This window comes from Protopterus annectens, chromosome 11.part0 (assembly GCF_019279795.1).
Source record: "Protopterus annectens isolate FY-2018-M chromosome 11.part0, PAN1.0, whole genome shotgun sequence".
NCBI lineage: Eukaryota > Metazoa > Chordata > Ceratodontiformes > Protopteridae > Protopterus > Protopterus annectens.
Genome location: NC_056745.1, coordinates 1,467,974,365 through 1,467,990,950, shown reverse-complemented (window position 1 = coordinate 1,467,990,950; position 16,586 = coordinate 1,467,974,365). Strand labels below are relative to the sequence as shown.

Genomic DNA, 16,586 nt, shown 5'->3' with positions numbered 1-16,586 from the left:
GTTGTGTTTTATGTGTAGTAATGACTTACTAGGCAACTCCTGGCTTGGTGGTTGAGAGATACCCACTTCCACAATACCAGCTAACGCTTGTGGATGGAGGTCTGCAGGTGTCCCCAGGTTGGCCAGTAGCTCCTCTGTACGTGTGAGTGGGGGCTGGGTGAGTGGCCCCAACCTGTTATTCCTTGTTCCCTGATGATTGCATTAGCATGCTGTTTTGCCTGATCTGGTCAGTGCAGTGTCAGTGCACCTGCTGATAGATGCGATTGTGACCACCAACATCATTTACCCTCCTGCACAGTTCCTCCCACAGGGCATCCTGCTGCTGTGCATCCTGTTGCACATGTCTGAAGAGCATCATATAGTTGTCAAGGAGGTATGGGATGAGGACCTCATCCTCCAAGCGGCTGCATGGTGGCAGTCGGCTATGCGCCATACCTGGAAGACATAACGATGGAGACAGGTCACAGTAACTCACAGAGAAGTACAGCAGTACAGCTGAACATACACGTGTCACATTTATTAAGTTTACAAATACGTCTTTGTAGATCTACATGACACTAACACCACTGACATGTATAAGTCACATACATTTGACACCTACTGGTGATGTGATGTTATCGCCATATATATGTGTGTCGTGATGACATTGCTCATACACCATGTGGATGTTGTCTTGATGTGGGCACATCTGTTTGCCTGTAGTGGTGTCTTTACCTATCAGCACATGCCTGGATGTGTTCACATTAATGCAATCGACTTTAATGCTGTGTATATGCCAGATATATAGTCATACATAGCCATTAGGGACATGACCTGTGACCCTGCAGACTTGCAAGCATGTATGTGTTTTGCCGTATACATCTACATAGAACTGTACAGCTGTGTAGCATCCTGCCATTGTATTGCCTGTGTTGCACATGGGTAACACATGGGACAATAGCTAGCCGGATGGTATTTGCAGGGTTGGATATCAACTATGGCATGTATGGTCATAGTGATTGTGGTAGGCTATATGCCATGGGCCATTTATGAGCCTAGACAAACAGGTTACCTAGCTGTATGCAACAGACAGGTAATATTCAGTGGCCAGTTCAAGCAGTGCCACAGAACTGATACACATGGTTACTGATATATTTGGCATGCGGTCATCACACCATGTCACAGAGAGGGGAGATGTGCAGCTTCACTGGACAGGGATGCATAGTATGGCAAGAGTATGTTAAGTGTATGGGACAGGGATCTGTCAGGCATGTTGTGATCCTTGTGCTAGAAAGGTGGATGTCCATGATGTATGTGTTTATTTGGGATCTGGATGTGTTAAGTGTAGCATGTCCAACACCTCTGGGTTTGACATGGCTTTATTAAGGGTAGGCTGCATGCTACATAGTGCAGCTAGGGATTGTGAAGGGAAGTGTAGGCCATCTACACATGGGCAATAACCCTTAAAGGAAATATGTGATCTATTAGGGGTCACATGGGTGTTGAGTATGGCTGAGCAGTTATCTCTATATTCCTGGATGGCACCCTGTCATGATTAGGGGTGCCACATACGACTACCTGTCTTTTGGGGTGACTTAACTATCAAAGGGAAGTACTGTCCAGCTGCATCTCATACACACAGTTGCCATTATTTTGATCGCTGCCTAGGTGATAGTTAATGGGTACAAGGTTTGTAATATAGGGATGACAATGCAATACTTAGCTGTCAGAATGTGGCCATATATCACACACCACACATCTGACACACTAAGGCCCTTTTGTATGTTGAATGCAGCACACAATGAGTCGACTATTGCTCTTAGTTCATAGTCATTTGCAGACATCAATAGGCTGATGCCTTCTGTGTTAGTCTATGTGGTATAGATACCAAAGAGGGGGAGTACCAGGAATGACCCCTGTATTACTGTGGCTGGCACTGGTTTGATGTGCGTGCATTCATCGGACACCTTCTGTAGTGTGGGTTCTGCCAGCAGTCCAGTTGCCAACCACTCCTGTGACATAGGAATATACACCTAGTTTACTGAGTGTAGCTGGAACACAGTATGGGTGATGATGCAGTGTGAATCAACCCTACTGTCATCTACATCTGTACCGAGTACATCAATTACATTGACCACGGTTCATGGCCGTACTACCCAGACTCAGCAGTGTAGTTCTGCACTATGTCCCATTATCAATGGTATCTCCCCCTTTGTGGGGTGTGATAACTGTTGCTGTGCACCATTCAGTGTGTACACAGCCTGACATGGAGTTATTATTGAACATGATGAGTATGTGGATAGCTAAATGTTCTTACATTTGTGTAGGATACACCCTGGGATGTTGACAGGTCCCATGAAAGCTGTATGTATGGCATTCAAGAGTGCAGCTTGTGCCTGCATAGTTGTTAGTACAGGGGCCCTGTAGTCTGCATGAATATATTACTAAGTGCACCTGTTGGGGGTGGGGGGGAGGTGGGAGTGGGTTTAGGTTCTCTGAGACCCTATCTGGATGAGCGGGTGCTTTTTCTGTAGGTTCAGTACTTCCCATGCCAAAGTGCTGTGCAGCACGGCAGGTCTTGTTGTTGTTGCTATTACGATTAATGACACAGCTATAGAATGCTCTGTGCTTGGCCTCATAATATGTGGCTGATTGGTTTCAAGGTAGCTTTGCGTGGTTTCATATGGTGTGTCTGCATCTTACTGAGGCTGACCAGGGATCACCTACAGTCATGTGTGTTCACTCTTGCAACAGTTACTACCTTCTGTGGTACAGTTTAAAGCATGGTACCACCAGTTTGCCTACTTGTTTGTGTTGGGTTGACTCCTGGTTCTGTTTCAATGGCACAATCACTGCACATATGTGACTGCTTAAGGTCCATTTGTGTAGTATTCAGCATTTGCACATGTATTGTCCATCTGCATGGGTGCCATGGCACTCACCACTCTGCTCTTAGGGAACATAACATTGGCATTGGAGACTAACTATGTGTAGCATACTGTTAGCCCTGTTTGTGTGACTACTGTGATCCAGGTCAGTGGGGTCAATGGAATCCAACATGCATTAAGCACAAGTGTTGGTACATGAGGAGTCTTAACAGTTCATAATGGAATAGTTGAGAGTAGCCAATAGCATGGTTCTGTCTCAGACCTAATCTTCCCCATTACAACACATTATGACAGTTGGGAAGTCCGCAGCCTGGTGGGTGATCTGTCTCAAGGTGCATTTTAAATTCCACTGTGGCACAAAGGTAGTTGCTCAGCATAATGCATCTGATGTTATGCAAGTGCAATTAGTGTGGGGGTGTACATATCCTTCAGGAATATGGACACACCTATGGCCCGTGTGTTCCAATAAAGGATAATGGGCAAGAGCTGAGGTATGTGTTATAACATGGTCATGCAGGTGTGCTCTCTGGAGCATTGAAACATGTCTCAGCCACTGCACAGATATGTTCTCCATGTTAGGGATTGACATATGTGTGTCCGTATAATGTTTCTGACATGTATCATTGTGTAGTAAGACCCGCAGTGTATTGCTTGGCTGTCCCTGTAACAGCAGTGGACCCTCACCTGAACCGTGCATGATGAAGGCACTATAGGGGAAGCATGAGCCCTAGGCTGTATCCAGATTCCCAGGGGTGACAGGTGCAGGCCCTGTCTGCAAAGCATCATGGTCTGTCAACCATGTTATCCCAGGATGACAGATACCGGATACCCTGCGACATGCACCACTACACTAGACAATTGTGGAATGCAATCCTTTTGTCCCTGTACTGCAGTATCATTCTGGCCAATGGCAGAATGCTACCTAGGCCTTGGGACATACCTACATGGCCTACAAGACCTGACAGTTCCTACATGTGTTTCCATGCTGTCCAGGCTACTGCATCACAGGTCCTGCACAACAACATGGAATATGCCAGAGCCATGTGTATAGATCAAAAGGTGGTCTGAGTGTATGAGTTTGTGGCTAATCATGTCAGACAGGCAGCTGATGGTATGTATGCCCTCGTATAGGTCAGTGTGTAACATAGTGCTAGAGTTTGCATTCACAAATGAGTACTGTTGGGCATGTTTCCGATCATGTGTTCAGAGGTGTGGCATACAGTTTGTGTTTTTCAGTGTATGTCTCTTCCTGCTTAGGGGTCACTTGTTTGGCCGGATACTTAGATGCGTCTGTGAATGTGTGTGATTTCCGGTAGTGTTTGTGGGTGTCCTTACTGTGTTCTGGTAAGGGTATGTGTTGGTTGTGTTGATGAGCTGCATGTGTTAACCTATACCTCATGACTGTCCAGTCCAGTCATGGCTGTAGACTGGGCTGCCGTCCAGCTTACCCCTGTAGCTGCATCCCAATGTGTGGGGTGTGGTGTTAGGTGGGTCTGGCAGTGTACATGGCATAGAGATTACATTCCCCTAGGATGGCCATGTACACAAAGCTGACATTAGGAAACACCAGTAGCTGACTAGTGGACATGCCTGTATGAGCAGTCAGTACTATAAGCACCAAGTACTGTATTTAGTTTACGTATTGCGTTTAGACAGTGATGTTCACATGTAATTATTTGTGTTATGGATGCGACAACACTGGCTATTACAGAAACATTGTAGCTACCCTTAGCAGCAAACCTCCTCTGAGGAGCACATCACATCCTGTTAGTTGATTACAGATGATGCATGCGTCTACAGGTCTGTTTCCTTCTCTGGGTATATACTCACATATCCACCAGGACATGAACTCTGCTGGGCACAGACACCCACTCCCCAAACAGAGTCATGTATCAATAGGCTCTGATGCCACTATCAACATCATCAGGATATAATCAGATAGTGTGAGCCATCACCTATGATGCGGCATTTACACATGGGCAGCTGTCACCTACATCTTACACTCCTACTGCAGATGTTACACTTGAGTTTAAGATGATATGCAACTTGTTTCGTTACCAGTGCTGTGCACTACCTTACATACAGTATGTTCAGGTGGCTGTTAGGTTGGGCCACACAAACCTGGTAGTTCAACCAGTGTGTCTGTACTCTCAATATCCACTCTATGTAGGTGTGCATATAGCCATTTGGCCCAGCCCTGTAACAAGGGTCACTACACGTTTGCATAACATGTACACATGCACAGCTGTTATTGCTTGCAAACAATAGTAGAGAGGTGGATATTACATGTGTTATGTGCATGGATAGTTACCTGGCTCTTCCAATTATCTTTGCTATCATGCTGCTAACCTGTCAGATGATTACTAATGCTATGTATCCTGTCATTGAGTATTGTAATTGCCAATAGACATAACTACTGTTTGCATAACATAACAGAACTGCTATGTAGAATAGAATACAGATCTGCCTAGAATACTGTACATTACACAGTTACTGGCACAATATCCCACAATGCACACCATATTTGCACGGTAAGCCCACCTTTAATATATTCATCTTACTTATACACCCATACATATGTCGACTGTTACAATATATCGACATATACTATCCCCTGTTATAGCACATACTTGTTGGACCAATCCTGACACTGACAGTGGCTGGAAGCAAAATGGTGGGTTCCAAGCCCATAGCATCCCTTGTGGTGTATGTGGAGTGTGCCGTGTGACCTACAGCAGTACACACATAGAATACTTCAAGCATTACTACTGCTCAACAATACATCTCTACAAGATAGCTATTTCCACTATATGCATTGATTACACTGTAATTCTTACAGTCCAGATACTACATACACAGACATATTACATGTTATACATACCGTCTTAGTAATCTGAGGTGTTATTAACTAGTGTACTACTCATTTTGTACTGTCCTAGAGGTAGATACAGATGGTTTAAATGTGTGACAAGGCAACCTTTTATAGTTACAGATCAGTAACATGTGCTATCCAGATAACCAATTGGTGTTCCTAAGTAGCTAATTACATGCACATCAGCTGAGCTGCTACTGCCTTAGCCAATACCATGGCTTCAGTGGAGTATAATTGAGTACTCCACTTGGGCATTGTCCCTTTGCCTTACTTGTGAGAAAAACAGAGTGGAGGTTTTGTTTGGAATCCATTGCAACAGCTGTATTGAGATGAACAATAATATATTGTGTGTAATGCCTAGAGGATTTGTTCTAAATGTGAGTACTGCTGTTATATTTCTGAACATTGCTACTTGTGCATGGTTTGTCTGTACCTAATACTTCTGCATATGTGTCAGTCTGGCCAGGTTGTTTGAAAAGCTCAAGGCTGCATAGCTATGCATATAATGTTAGGGGGTTTACAGTGTGCTTACCAGACATATTTAGTTTGGTGTTACTGTGTATCATACTGTGCTAATAATCAGTACTTGGTAAAACTTCCTGGTGTACGAACCATTCAACCCTCTGAAAAGGGATTAGTTCATACAAACCCTGTTACATCAGCAGCTGCTCAATTGTATAATGGCAACTATTTCATATAGGGCCATGTTAGTGTGTCTGTGTCCATTGTTGTTAAGGTTTCAGCAGATGTTGTACAGCAGTTGCATAATTGGTTATGGTATGACAGTATGTATTGATGTAATTATTTTGGTTATGGGGTAGATGCTGGTGGGTGTACATAGCTCATGCAGGTGTGTAGGAACCCCTTTTATACAATGTCTATATGTGTGTGGGTGTTTTTTCCCTATGTGAACACCTATCCCTTAGTGGCTAATACTATGGTAAATGCAGGCTGAGTCATTAAGGCACTATTAAATGCTTCTTGTATAGCATACAGGTACTGTTAGTCCTTGAATCCTTTTGGCAAAACATTGGAATGTAATAAAGATTTGCAAAATGAAAGCTGTCTGTGTAATTCTGTCATGCATATTTGCAGTCAATGCAGTTGTGTTGGTGACTGTATCCATAGAACATATTTGTAATAGTGTATTGGCATATACTCTTCATATGTTATGTTCATATTGTTTGGGAGGGATGGAATGTGTGATTGCTATGGTCCATGTTATACTCAGATATGACCACTTCGGATGCTGTCTACAGACATGTATGTATGTGTGTGTATATATCTATATATATATATATATATATATATATATATATATATATATATATATATATATATATATATGCATATATGTATATAATGTGTGTGTGTGTGTGTGTGTATATGTATATAGATATATACATTATTGCATACGTTTATCTGTACCACCATCTTCACATACACAACAACCACCCCTTCTATGGTGACTTCGGTTAATATTAATTGTTATGATACCAGAGCTGCATGTGTTTTGTGTACACTCCAAATCCTTTGGAGTGCTTCTGTGTCACGAAGTGTATTCATAGATTGTTTATATATATGGCTATTGCTGTAACTGTATAATATATATATATATATATATATATATATATATGTGTGTGTGTGTGCAGACATCACTGACATATATATATATATATATATATATATATATATATTTTTTTTTTTTTTTTTTTTTCATGTTAGTTTGTAACAGTAACACTTCTGTAGACTGGAATGTGCTGGTTCACAAACTACAGTACATTAAAATGTACTGTACATATGTTTACAAGGCCACTGTCCCATTTGTGATCATTACAGTGAAATGCATATGGTATAAGGTGTAGTCTCAGGACCATGAAACATGTGTACACCTCGGATGGCTTAGTGGTATGTCCCATGACTATAGTGTGCATGGTCCAGGGTTCGACACCTGTGATGCTTTATGAATGTTTTTTACAGCAGAGTAAGGCTCATTTACACAGTTGTAAGCATGTTTAACAGTGTTTATGTGACTTTATAGCAGCGGTTAAACACAGTTAAACAAACGTTGTGATGTATAACCTGTGCATGCAAACACGTCAAATACGCTGACTACTCCGGATATATACCTGTCTGTGACATAACATCTCACTATGTGCTGACATAACATTACATTCTCTGTTGACTGTACTCTCCTTAACACATGGGTTTATATGGGTGATCCGAATGTTTATTATACAGATGATTACTACCTATATATGCAAGCTGTGGTTAAGGTATACTTTTGCACATAATAAACATCCCTGCCTTTATCGGGATTGTAACCTCGAATGCACAGATACTATGCGGATGCTGTAACCATTATACTGTTGACATTAACGTTGCTTCCGTCTATTTCCTATTTAGATGATTTCTATGAGTAAGCTAGACTAAGAAAATGATGGGCGCCCATACACTCACTGAACTTCACGTACTCTTGACATAACAACATATAACAAATGTACTGTGAGACAATACATTACATTCCTAACTACATTAGGCATAGCCCCTCACTGACACACTTCAAGGGAAACCTTGTTGTGTGAATGGGTAACTGACTATACACCCCTGAGATCATGTGTCCCAGAACCATACAGCCAGGGGGTTGGGGAGCCTGTCTAGTTTGATAACTGCAAGACCTGTTGGGGGAATTGAATGTTGTTGAATTGCCACATTGACATGCCCTCTTTAGATCACTAAGTGCCCCTATCACCCTCCACAACCCCAGTCTTCAACAGCTTCCTGCAACTCTGCCTGGAATTGCTTCATTGGCTATGCTTGACAAAGGCTCAGTTACTTCATCAATGGTGCAGGGAAGGCCAGCACACTGTTGCTATGCTTCTAATTGCCCTTGGCCAGATAGATAGAAGGCTATCTGTGCACCTCTAATGTGCAGGCCATCGCAGCCATAATATGCAAATAAACAGACCTTCAGATCACAATATACAGTGCAAACTCACCATGTAGTCAGGAAACAGTTGAGTACCGCACGAACATACAAAACACTAATACTTAGTCACTCCAAATGCCTATCTTGGAAGCTAGAAGACTTGTATAAGGTTAAGGCTTTCTATTGCTTACCACTAGGTTACCTACAGGGGACATGAAAAACAAGCACAGATGGGGAACATGCATGCAATGATACCATACTGGCCTATGTGTCTGCCTTACACTTTGGAATAATTGCCAAGGCTATTGGCACCCCCATGGTGCCTTATTTAGGAGAGTACCGAAGGTGAATACCAGCTCCGTAAAGAGCACAATAGCAGATTCAATGAGGTTTATGCTACTCAACACCAGGGGTTGTGATCACAACATGCATGCACTCACAGCACTCCTCAGGATGGACAACATCACCATCTATGCATTAACTGCAATCTGTCTTAAGGCTCCTGAGAACACACCAGCACTACCAGACTACAACCCATACCACTCATTTCAGCCACAGAACATGGACTGACAGACATGGATGGGCTGTATCCATATTAATCAGGGATACCTACACCTCCAGGTTAGTGGGGCAGCATGATACCTCTGTGATCATCCATGTGCAGCTAACATCAGCCACAACAGCAATGTGGATTGTGGCCTGCTATGGATCACCCCCCATGACCCAGGACCTCCACTCCACCTACCTGGAGACAGTGGAGAACACGACAGTCCTAACACACACCCTGGCATTGGTCAATGTCAACTACCATACAATTAACTGGGAAACGTACTCCGGTACTCACTTCCGGGATCAGCGCTTCCTGGAATGTATTATCTCATATGCCCTGTATCAGGTGGTAACCTCCCTAATGTGGGGTGGAAGCTACTAGATGTGGTCATCACCAACATGGGAACATGTGCACCACAGTGGAGGTTAAGTGGTCTCTGGTTATATCTGACCATGAACTATTTACTGTTTCAACACCCTAGCATCTCCCCCACCCACGGATACCACAGTGTATACCTTTCCTACAGCTACATTTGCACTACTAGTGACAGGGGTGGGGGGTTTCACAGCCCCCACACTAAGGAGAAACACTGCTCCAGATACAGACAGATTTACAAATGCAGTCTATAAGCACCTACATGGATGTATGGATCGTGCCATCCCTGGTAAACCAAGACTCACTCCTTCTAGACAAGACCACCAGTCTGGTGGACCTCTGCAATAAACAGGCTATACTACAGACATAGGACAGTGCTCCAGACACATAGCAAATCCCACGAAGGGCAGACATCCGTGACCACTATTAGTATGATACGTAGGTCCCTCATGATATCATCCAAGGCTAACATCAGCAGGAGAATACGCAAGGATTAGAAAGATAACCACAAAGCCTTCTTTGGCTATGTCAAGGATCTACGTGATGACACACAGATTTGCACTGTGCCAGTGAAATATAGCGCAAATTATGCTGACCCTACTGATATCGCCAACATCCTTGCAGATACATTCGGGCATACTTCACCCCCTAAAGAGCCCACAACACTACCCGAAAGGTACAGTATCCCAACCATCAGAGACACACAGGTGGAACTGGCCCTCTCTAACAGCAGAACACAGTGTCAATGGAGGCAGATGTTAACCCAGACTGCATCTTGCAAACTGTACAAGACAAACTGCCTCCTACCTAATTATGCATTCCTACCTCAGCCTCTCCACAGGCTACATGCTCATACAATGGCGTGTGGCAACAGTTATTCCACTCCATCACAGGGAAATCACAACTGACCATGGTAACTACCACCCCATAAGCCTGACTAGCCTGGTCTGCAATGGTATGGTTCGCATCCTCATTGCACTCAATAACAATGACATTGGTAACCTTCGGACACGTGACCCAACCCAGGTCAGCTTGGTTGACTGCAGTTCATGCCTACTGAACCTGTTTGACGTCTTACATACAGTCACCAAGATGTTAGATGACAGGGGAGGTGGTTCACACACACTACCTGGACCTCACTAAGACTTTTGACCCCATGCCCCACTCAGGTATTATTGATAAACACACCAGCCTGTACATTCACCCATACATCACAGGTTGGGTTGCCAATAGGCTTACACACACAACCCACATGGTATGACTAGCGGTCTCCAGGTCCAACTCTTGAACAGTCACGACTGGTGTCCCACAGGACTCAGACCTGGGAGCCCTACTGTTTGGCATATACGTCTCAGATGTACAGGCAAACACAAGTGGACTACGGCAGACTGTGTTTGGCAATGACTGCAAAGTGGGAGCCATGACTGATAGTTCAGCTGACACGGGCATCCCTCAGGGGGCCTCACAGAGAACATCACAGGGTGCTAATGACACAGTATCCGGCCAAGTGCCACTAACTGCATGGTCATTCCATTGTGGAATTGGCACCCACATATTAACACAAGAGCAACAGCTACTTTAATACAGATGAGGTAATGGGGTATCTGGAGACTAAGGTAGATAGTGATCTCCCCTGTGACAATCATATTTCCACAGTAGTTAGGGCATTCTTCTGTGTAGGCCATCTGACTACTAAAGGATTCCCATCTAGACATACTGGCGTTATAGTGCCCCTTTACCCATCACTCATCAGTCCCATCATACGGTATAATAATCCATGTGGGATGTACCTCAGAGGACACGTCCAACAGCTGGGGGGTCCACGAATGTACCTCATCAAGTGGAATACTGGCCTCCAACATATGGCCTATGCAGCTGGACTGAATAAACTCCTGCTTTACTCAGTGGCATCTCGTTTACCTAAAGATGATCTCCGCTGACGAACATAGCCATGTCAAACTCAGGTTTGATGGATATGCTCCACCTATGGGAATCCATGTCACAGTGAGCCACACACTGTAGTGAGCTGACCTTGCCACAACAATAACTGGAAGATGCTGTAGGGATAGCTTCATGTCACTGACATTCCCCATACTTTGGATCAACATCCCTAACTACATTTTACAGAGCCCCTCACTAACACTCTGCAAGACAAACCTTGAATGGTGGATGGGGAACAGTAGATGCACCCCAGGGATCCCGCCATTGGCTCTGCTCCCCAGAGGGATAGTTAATGACTCAATGGGGTGGCAAATGCTGACACATTTTGGCTGGCCTTATGAATGGCCTCTGGCAGTTGGCCAAGTACCTACCTATGAATTTGTACATACAGTATCTGCATATGCTGATAGCTTAGTTTACTGTTCAGGTGTTGACTTACCTTGTGCCACTGGCTGTTGTGTGTGCAATAGTTAAGGGCTGCCTATGTTGGATGCACACAGTAGACTGCCTATACATGACAATTTACAGGTAGTCTTGTGTGTGTGCCATCCATTTTTACTGTGTGTGCAGGTGGAGAAATGTGTCAGTCCCTAGGTGCCTACACTGTCAGTGTGTGTGCTATACGTTCACTATTTGCCAAGGTATGGGCATACTGGTCATGCCTCCGTCTGCCTACTGGGACTGGCTCAGGGTGTTCATGGTCTGAGTTCCTCTGTGCCTGTGGGGCCCTTGGCAATGGTGGTGGCTGTGAGGGCCTTCACCATTCTATCCCTGCTGCAGCTGTTTCCGCAGGACCATATTGTGTAGCATGGCACACACTACGAAGATGTGGGCACACATGCCTGGGGAGTACTGCAAGGCTCCACCAGATATGTCCAAGCAGCATAACCGTGATTTCAGCATCCCAAACACATGCTCTATGATGATTCTGGTTTGTGCGTGTGCCTCATTATGGCATTCCTGCATGGATGTGTGTGCATTTCTGATGGGAGTCATCATCCACGGTTCCAGTGCATAGCCAGCATCCCCCACCAGGTGGCGATTTGGGATGTCGCCCCCTGGAAAATAACTGATACAGCTGTGAGGCATGCCAGATGTGGGAGTCGTGATACCTTCTAGGGCTGCCAGCACACTCATCCATGATAATGCCCTGGGCATTGCACATGACCTGGCTGTTGATGGAGGGGTATCCCTTGCTGTTTATGTAGTGCCTTTCCTACTCACCGGGTGGTGACTTGATGTGTATGTGCATTCAGTCTATTGCACCCAGTACCTCCGGGTATTCTGCCACATGGTGGAAGAGATGCATATTGCTGGCCAACTCCTCCTGAGTTCGGGGGAAGTATATGTACTCATTGGCATGTGGCAACATGGCATCCAGGAACTGGTGTATTACCCTGGATGCTGATGCCTGTGAGATACCCATGATTTCCCCAGTTGGTCTTTGAAAGGTACCTGTAGCTAGTATTCTTAGGCTTACACATACCTTCGTATCCACTGGAATTGGTTCCCCTCTGTTTGTTCTGGTTCTGAGGCATGGCTGGCACAGCTCCACAAGTTGCTGTAGGGTGTCCCTGTCCACCCTGTAACACTCTACTGTCTCCAGATCATGTAGCCCCTGGTAGGGTACCCTGGGTCTGAACACTCTCCTCCTCCTCTGGTGCCTGTGGTGATCATGTGCATCATCCTGCATGCCACCTTCAGTCTTCAACACATGCTGGTGGATCAAAGCTATGGCAGCCCCTAACATGTACATAATAAAAGTTCCCAGTCTGTATACACCACTGGTGCAGAGTGTATAGGAATACACAAATGTGTGTGAGGTGCTTTCACCCTTTATAGTATTGTGCTATGGATGCTGCTGATGTAAGTGGGTGTGTATGAACTATTCCAGCTGCTGTGTGTCTTAATTATGGGTTTTGCAATGAGTACTGCAAGTGTGGGCCCTTTACTTTGGAGATCTACTTTCCTGTCTTGATTACTTTGTTGCCCTTTAATTCACTTTTAGACCTGGATCCCCTCCCATTATCAGACATGCATCTACCTGCCATCTTTCTTGTTTTGTACTTTCCCTACACAGTCATGGTGAATTGTGCCTTGTAGCTGATATACTGCATATCGCCTTTGTTCTGCTTTGACACTTTGCTGTTTTCTTTGCAGGACAGCCCCTCCCCTTCCCTGTTCTGCAGGTAGCTGCTTGCAGCCTTGTTAGCTGTTGTCAATGGCCCACTGTAGGCTCCTAGGTGTTAATTAGTCATTTGTACTCCAATTTCACTGCTGCAGCATTTCCTTATTTCTTTCCTATATCCTTCCTGTTTCAGCTGCAGTGCACGATGCGCATACCTGTTTACCGGATTTACGCGCATTTTCATCTCTGTTGACATGCATACTCTGTTACCTTGTGTACTCTCAGCTAAGCATATCTATGGGCAATTCGACACACCCATATCCTGCAGCTTTGCCTAGTTAGGGGAAGACAGGTTTAGCAATGCTCCAATGTGCTTACAGCAATGGCAACAGACCCCACTCTTGATGTAATCTTTATCTCAAGGGCTCACCTCGGTGTTATAACGCTATGCTGTGATGTGCATCCTTACACCAGTGGGAAATCTGTGATTCACTATTACTCCTCTCATTTGCATGGCATTGCCTACTAATTCCTAGCTACTGTGCATAACACTGTAACTGCCCCTTAGCAACCTTACGCCATGAGTATGGTGTAGCATGCCTGCCATTGACTATTATGGGGGAATTGCGTTATGTGTTTCATTGCGGTTTTATTCTATATTTTTATATATTCCCTGCAATCCCCTTTGCACACTGCTGCCCTGCACTTCCACATTGCGATAGTGTGACTATATATATTAAATGTTAATTTTATATTTTGTACATTTTTTTATGTCAATGGCTATATATTTAGCCATTGGCATATATTAACATTATAATACATGTGTTTGGTCAGCTGTCATGGCTCCAATTTTATGTTTGCAAAAATGTAAACAGTTTTCTACGGTTTACATTTCTGCTTGCTTACACTACGCCTGCACCACTTCCTGAATCGCTACATACCTTCATTTGCATGCTACACAGCTGCACATGGGGTAATTGGCATACAAGACTCTGGAGTTGTGCGGGCGTAGCGTACGCTGGTAGTGCACGTGGAAACATCTTGTACCCGAATCACTAGGCAGCCATCTTTGGTGTTACAATGCCAATGCTACACCTGCTCCTGGTGCAAGCTTCATGAATCCTGGGGAAGGACTTTTAACTGTAACTAAGAATGGTTGTTTTGAATAGAAAATGAATAAAAAACAGACTTTCAACTGTAACTAAGGAAACAATTATTAATGTATGTAAACACTCCATGTTTACAGTTTTTTTCTACCTGTATAGACTATATGTTCATATATGAGCTGGGTTATTAATATCTCATTAAGTAATATTTATAATTTATGCTTATTGAAGTTTAGGACTTCCTATGAAACTAAGCATTTTTGTCTTATATTTTAGGGAAGTAAAATAGAAAAATAACATAGAATGACTTCAACAAGCAAAGGCTGGATATGGAAATGGTTAGCAATCACACACTTGTTTATGATGGTTTCTGGTCAGCAACTTAAAGCAGCTGTAACACCTTTGATTCCTCAAAAGCCTTTCATTGTGGTTTGGAATGCTCCAACGGAGCAGTGCAGACTGCGTTACAACATTGATCTGGATCTCAGTGTGTTTGACATTGTTGCCAACTCGAACGAAACCCTAAGTGGATCAAACGTTACTATTTTTTATCATACTCACTTGGGAACGTATCCCTATTACACTGACTCTGGAGATCCTATCAATGGTGGTGTTCCCCAAAATGAAAGCCTTAAAAAGCACTTAATTAAGGCTGAGTCTGATATTAACAGGTTAGTACCCTTCAAGGATTTCAAAGGATTGGGAGTAATTGATTGGGAAAACTGGAGACCACAATGGATTCGAAACTGGGGCAATAAAACCATCTACAAGGATAAATCAAAAGTCTTGGTAAAGAAACACCACCCTCACTGGTCAGACGCTGCTATCACAAAGGAAGCGCAAAAAGAATTTGAGAAAGCAGGAAAGGATTTTATGGGTAACACACTGCTGCTGGCCGAGCAGATGAGGCCAAATGGACTTTGGGGTTACTATCTTTTCCCAGACTGCTACAACTATGATTACAAGGTCCACCCACACAGTTACACAGGTGTTTGCCCAGACGTTGAATATGTGCGCAATGACCACTTGCTGTGGCTCTGGAGAGACAGTACTGTATTATATCCCTCAATATACCTGGACTATGAACTAAAGTCATCATCAAATGCCTTAAAATTTGTCCACTATCGTATAAAGGAAGCTATGAGAATGGCTTCAGTTGCTAAGCCAAACTATACTTTGCCTGTTTTTCCTTATGCAAGACCATTTTATGCATATACTTTTCATGTGCTTTCTGAGGTAAGATTAATTATTCACTTCTCAATGAAAATATCACATAGGGTACTGTCAGTCCTTCATTTCTTTTCTCACTATTGATTATTGTCTTCTATTAAGATTTTTTTGAGCAAATGAATTATGGTTATTTGTAAAACAAATTTGAAATCTGACAATTTAAACACTATGATTTAATTTGTCTGTGAATACAGAGAACCTGATTCAGTGTGAGAGAAACAAAGAAATAGGTTTTAATGCCATATGGTTCATACTTTATACAGCTAGTAATAATTTTGTGAAAATAGATATTTGTAATTATGACAACTTGAGTCGTTTAAGATTACCTTTGTATTGCAGTGTAGAACCTATATGGACAACTAGTTCTTATCCAAGAGTTGACTCATATAATAATAATGTTTGTTAGATACATGTGTACTGGTTAACACCTGTTTGGTAAACATTCCACTTAGATGACGCTGAAGTGACAGACACCAGTTCTTTTCACAAGGAGCTATATTAGCTGCATTCTCACCCCAGACAATTGTTGCCAGCAGACCATGCAGTTGTTATCACCAGACCATGCAGTTGTTACATCAGATAATTGCT

General features: G+C 43.5%; 1 protein-coding gene across 1 annotated transcript in view; it reads left to right on the top strand.

Moving 5' to 3' along the window:
- The window catches only part of LOC122815087 (hyaluronidase-like), a 25,021-nt gene extending 8,939 nt beyond the window's left edge, over nucleotides 1-16,082 (top strand). Inside the window, exon 2 of the mRNA XM_044087329.1 lies at nucleotides 15,045-16,082. Coding sequence (XP_043943264.1) covers nucleotides 15,072-16,082 — 1,011 coding nt within the window. The 5' untranslated portion in view covers nucleotides 15,045-15,071. The remainder of the gene's footprint in view (nucleotides 1-15,044) is intronic.
- Nucleotides 16,083-16,586: the final 504 nt, after the last annotated feature.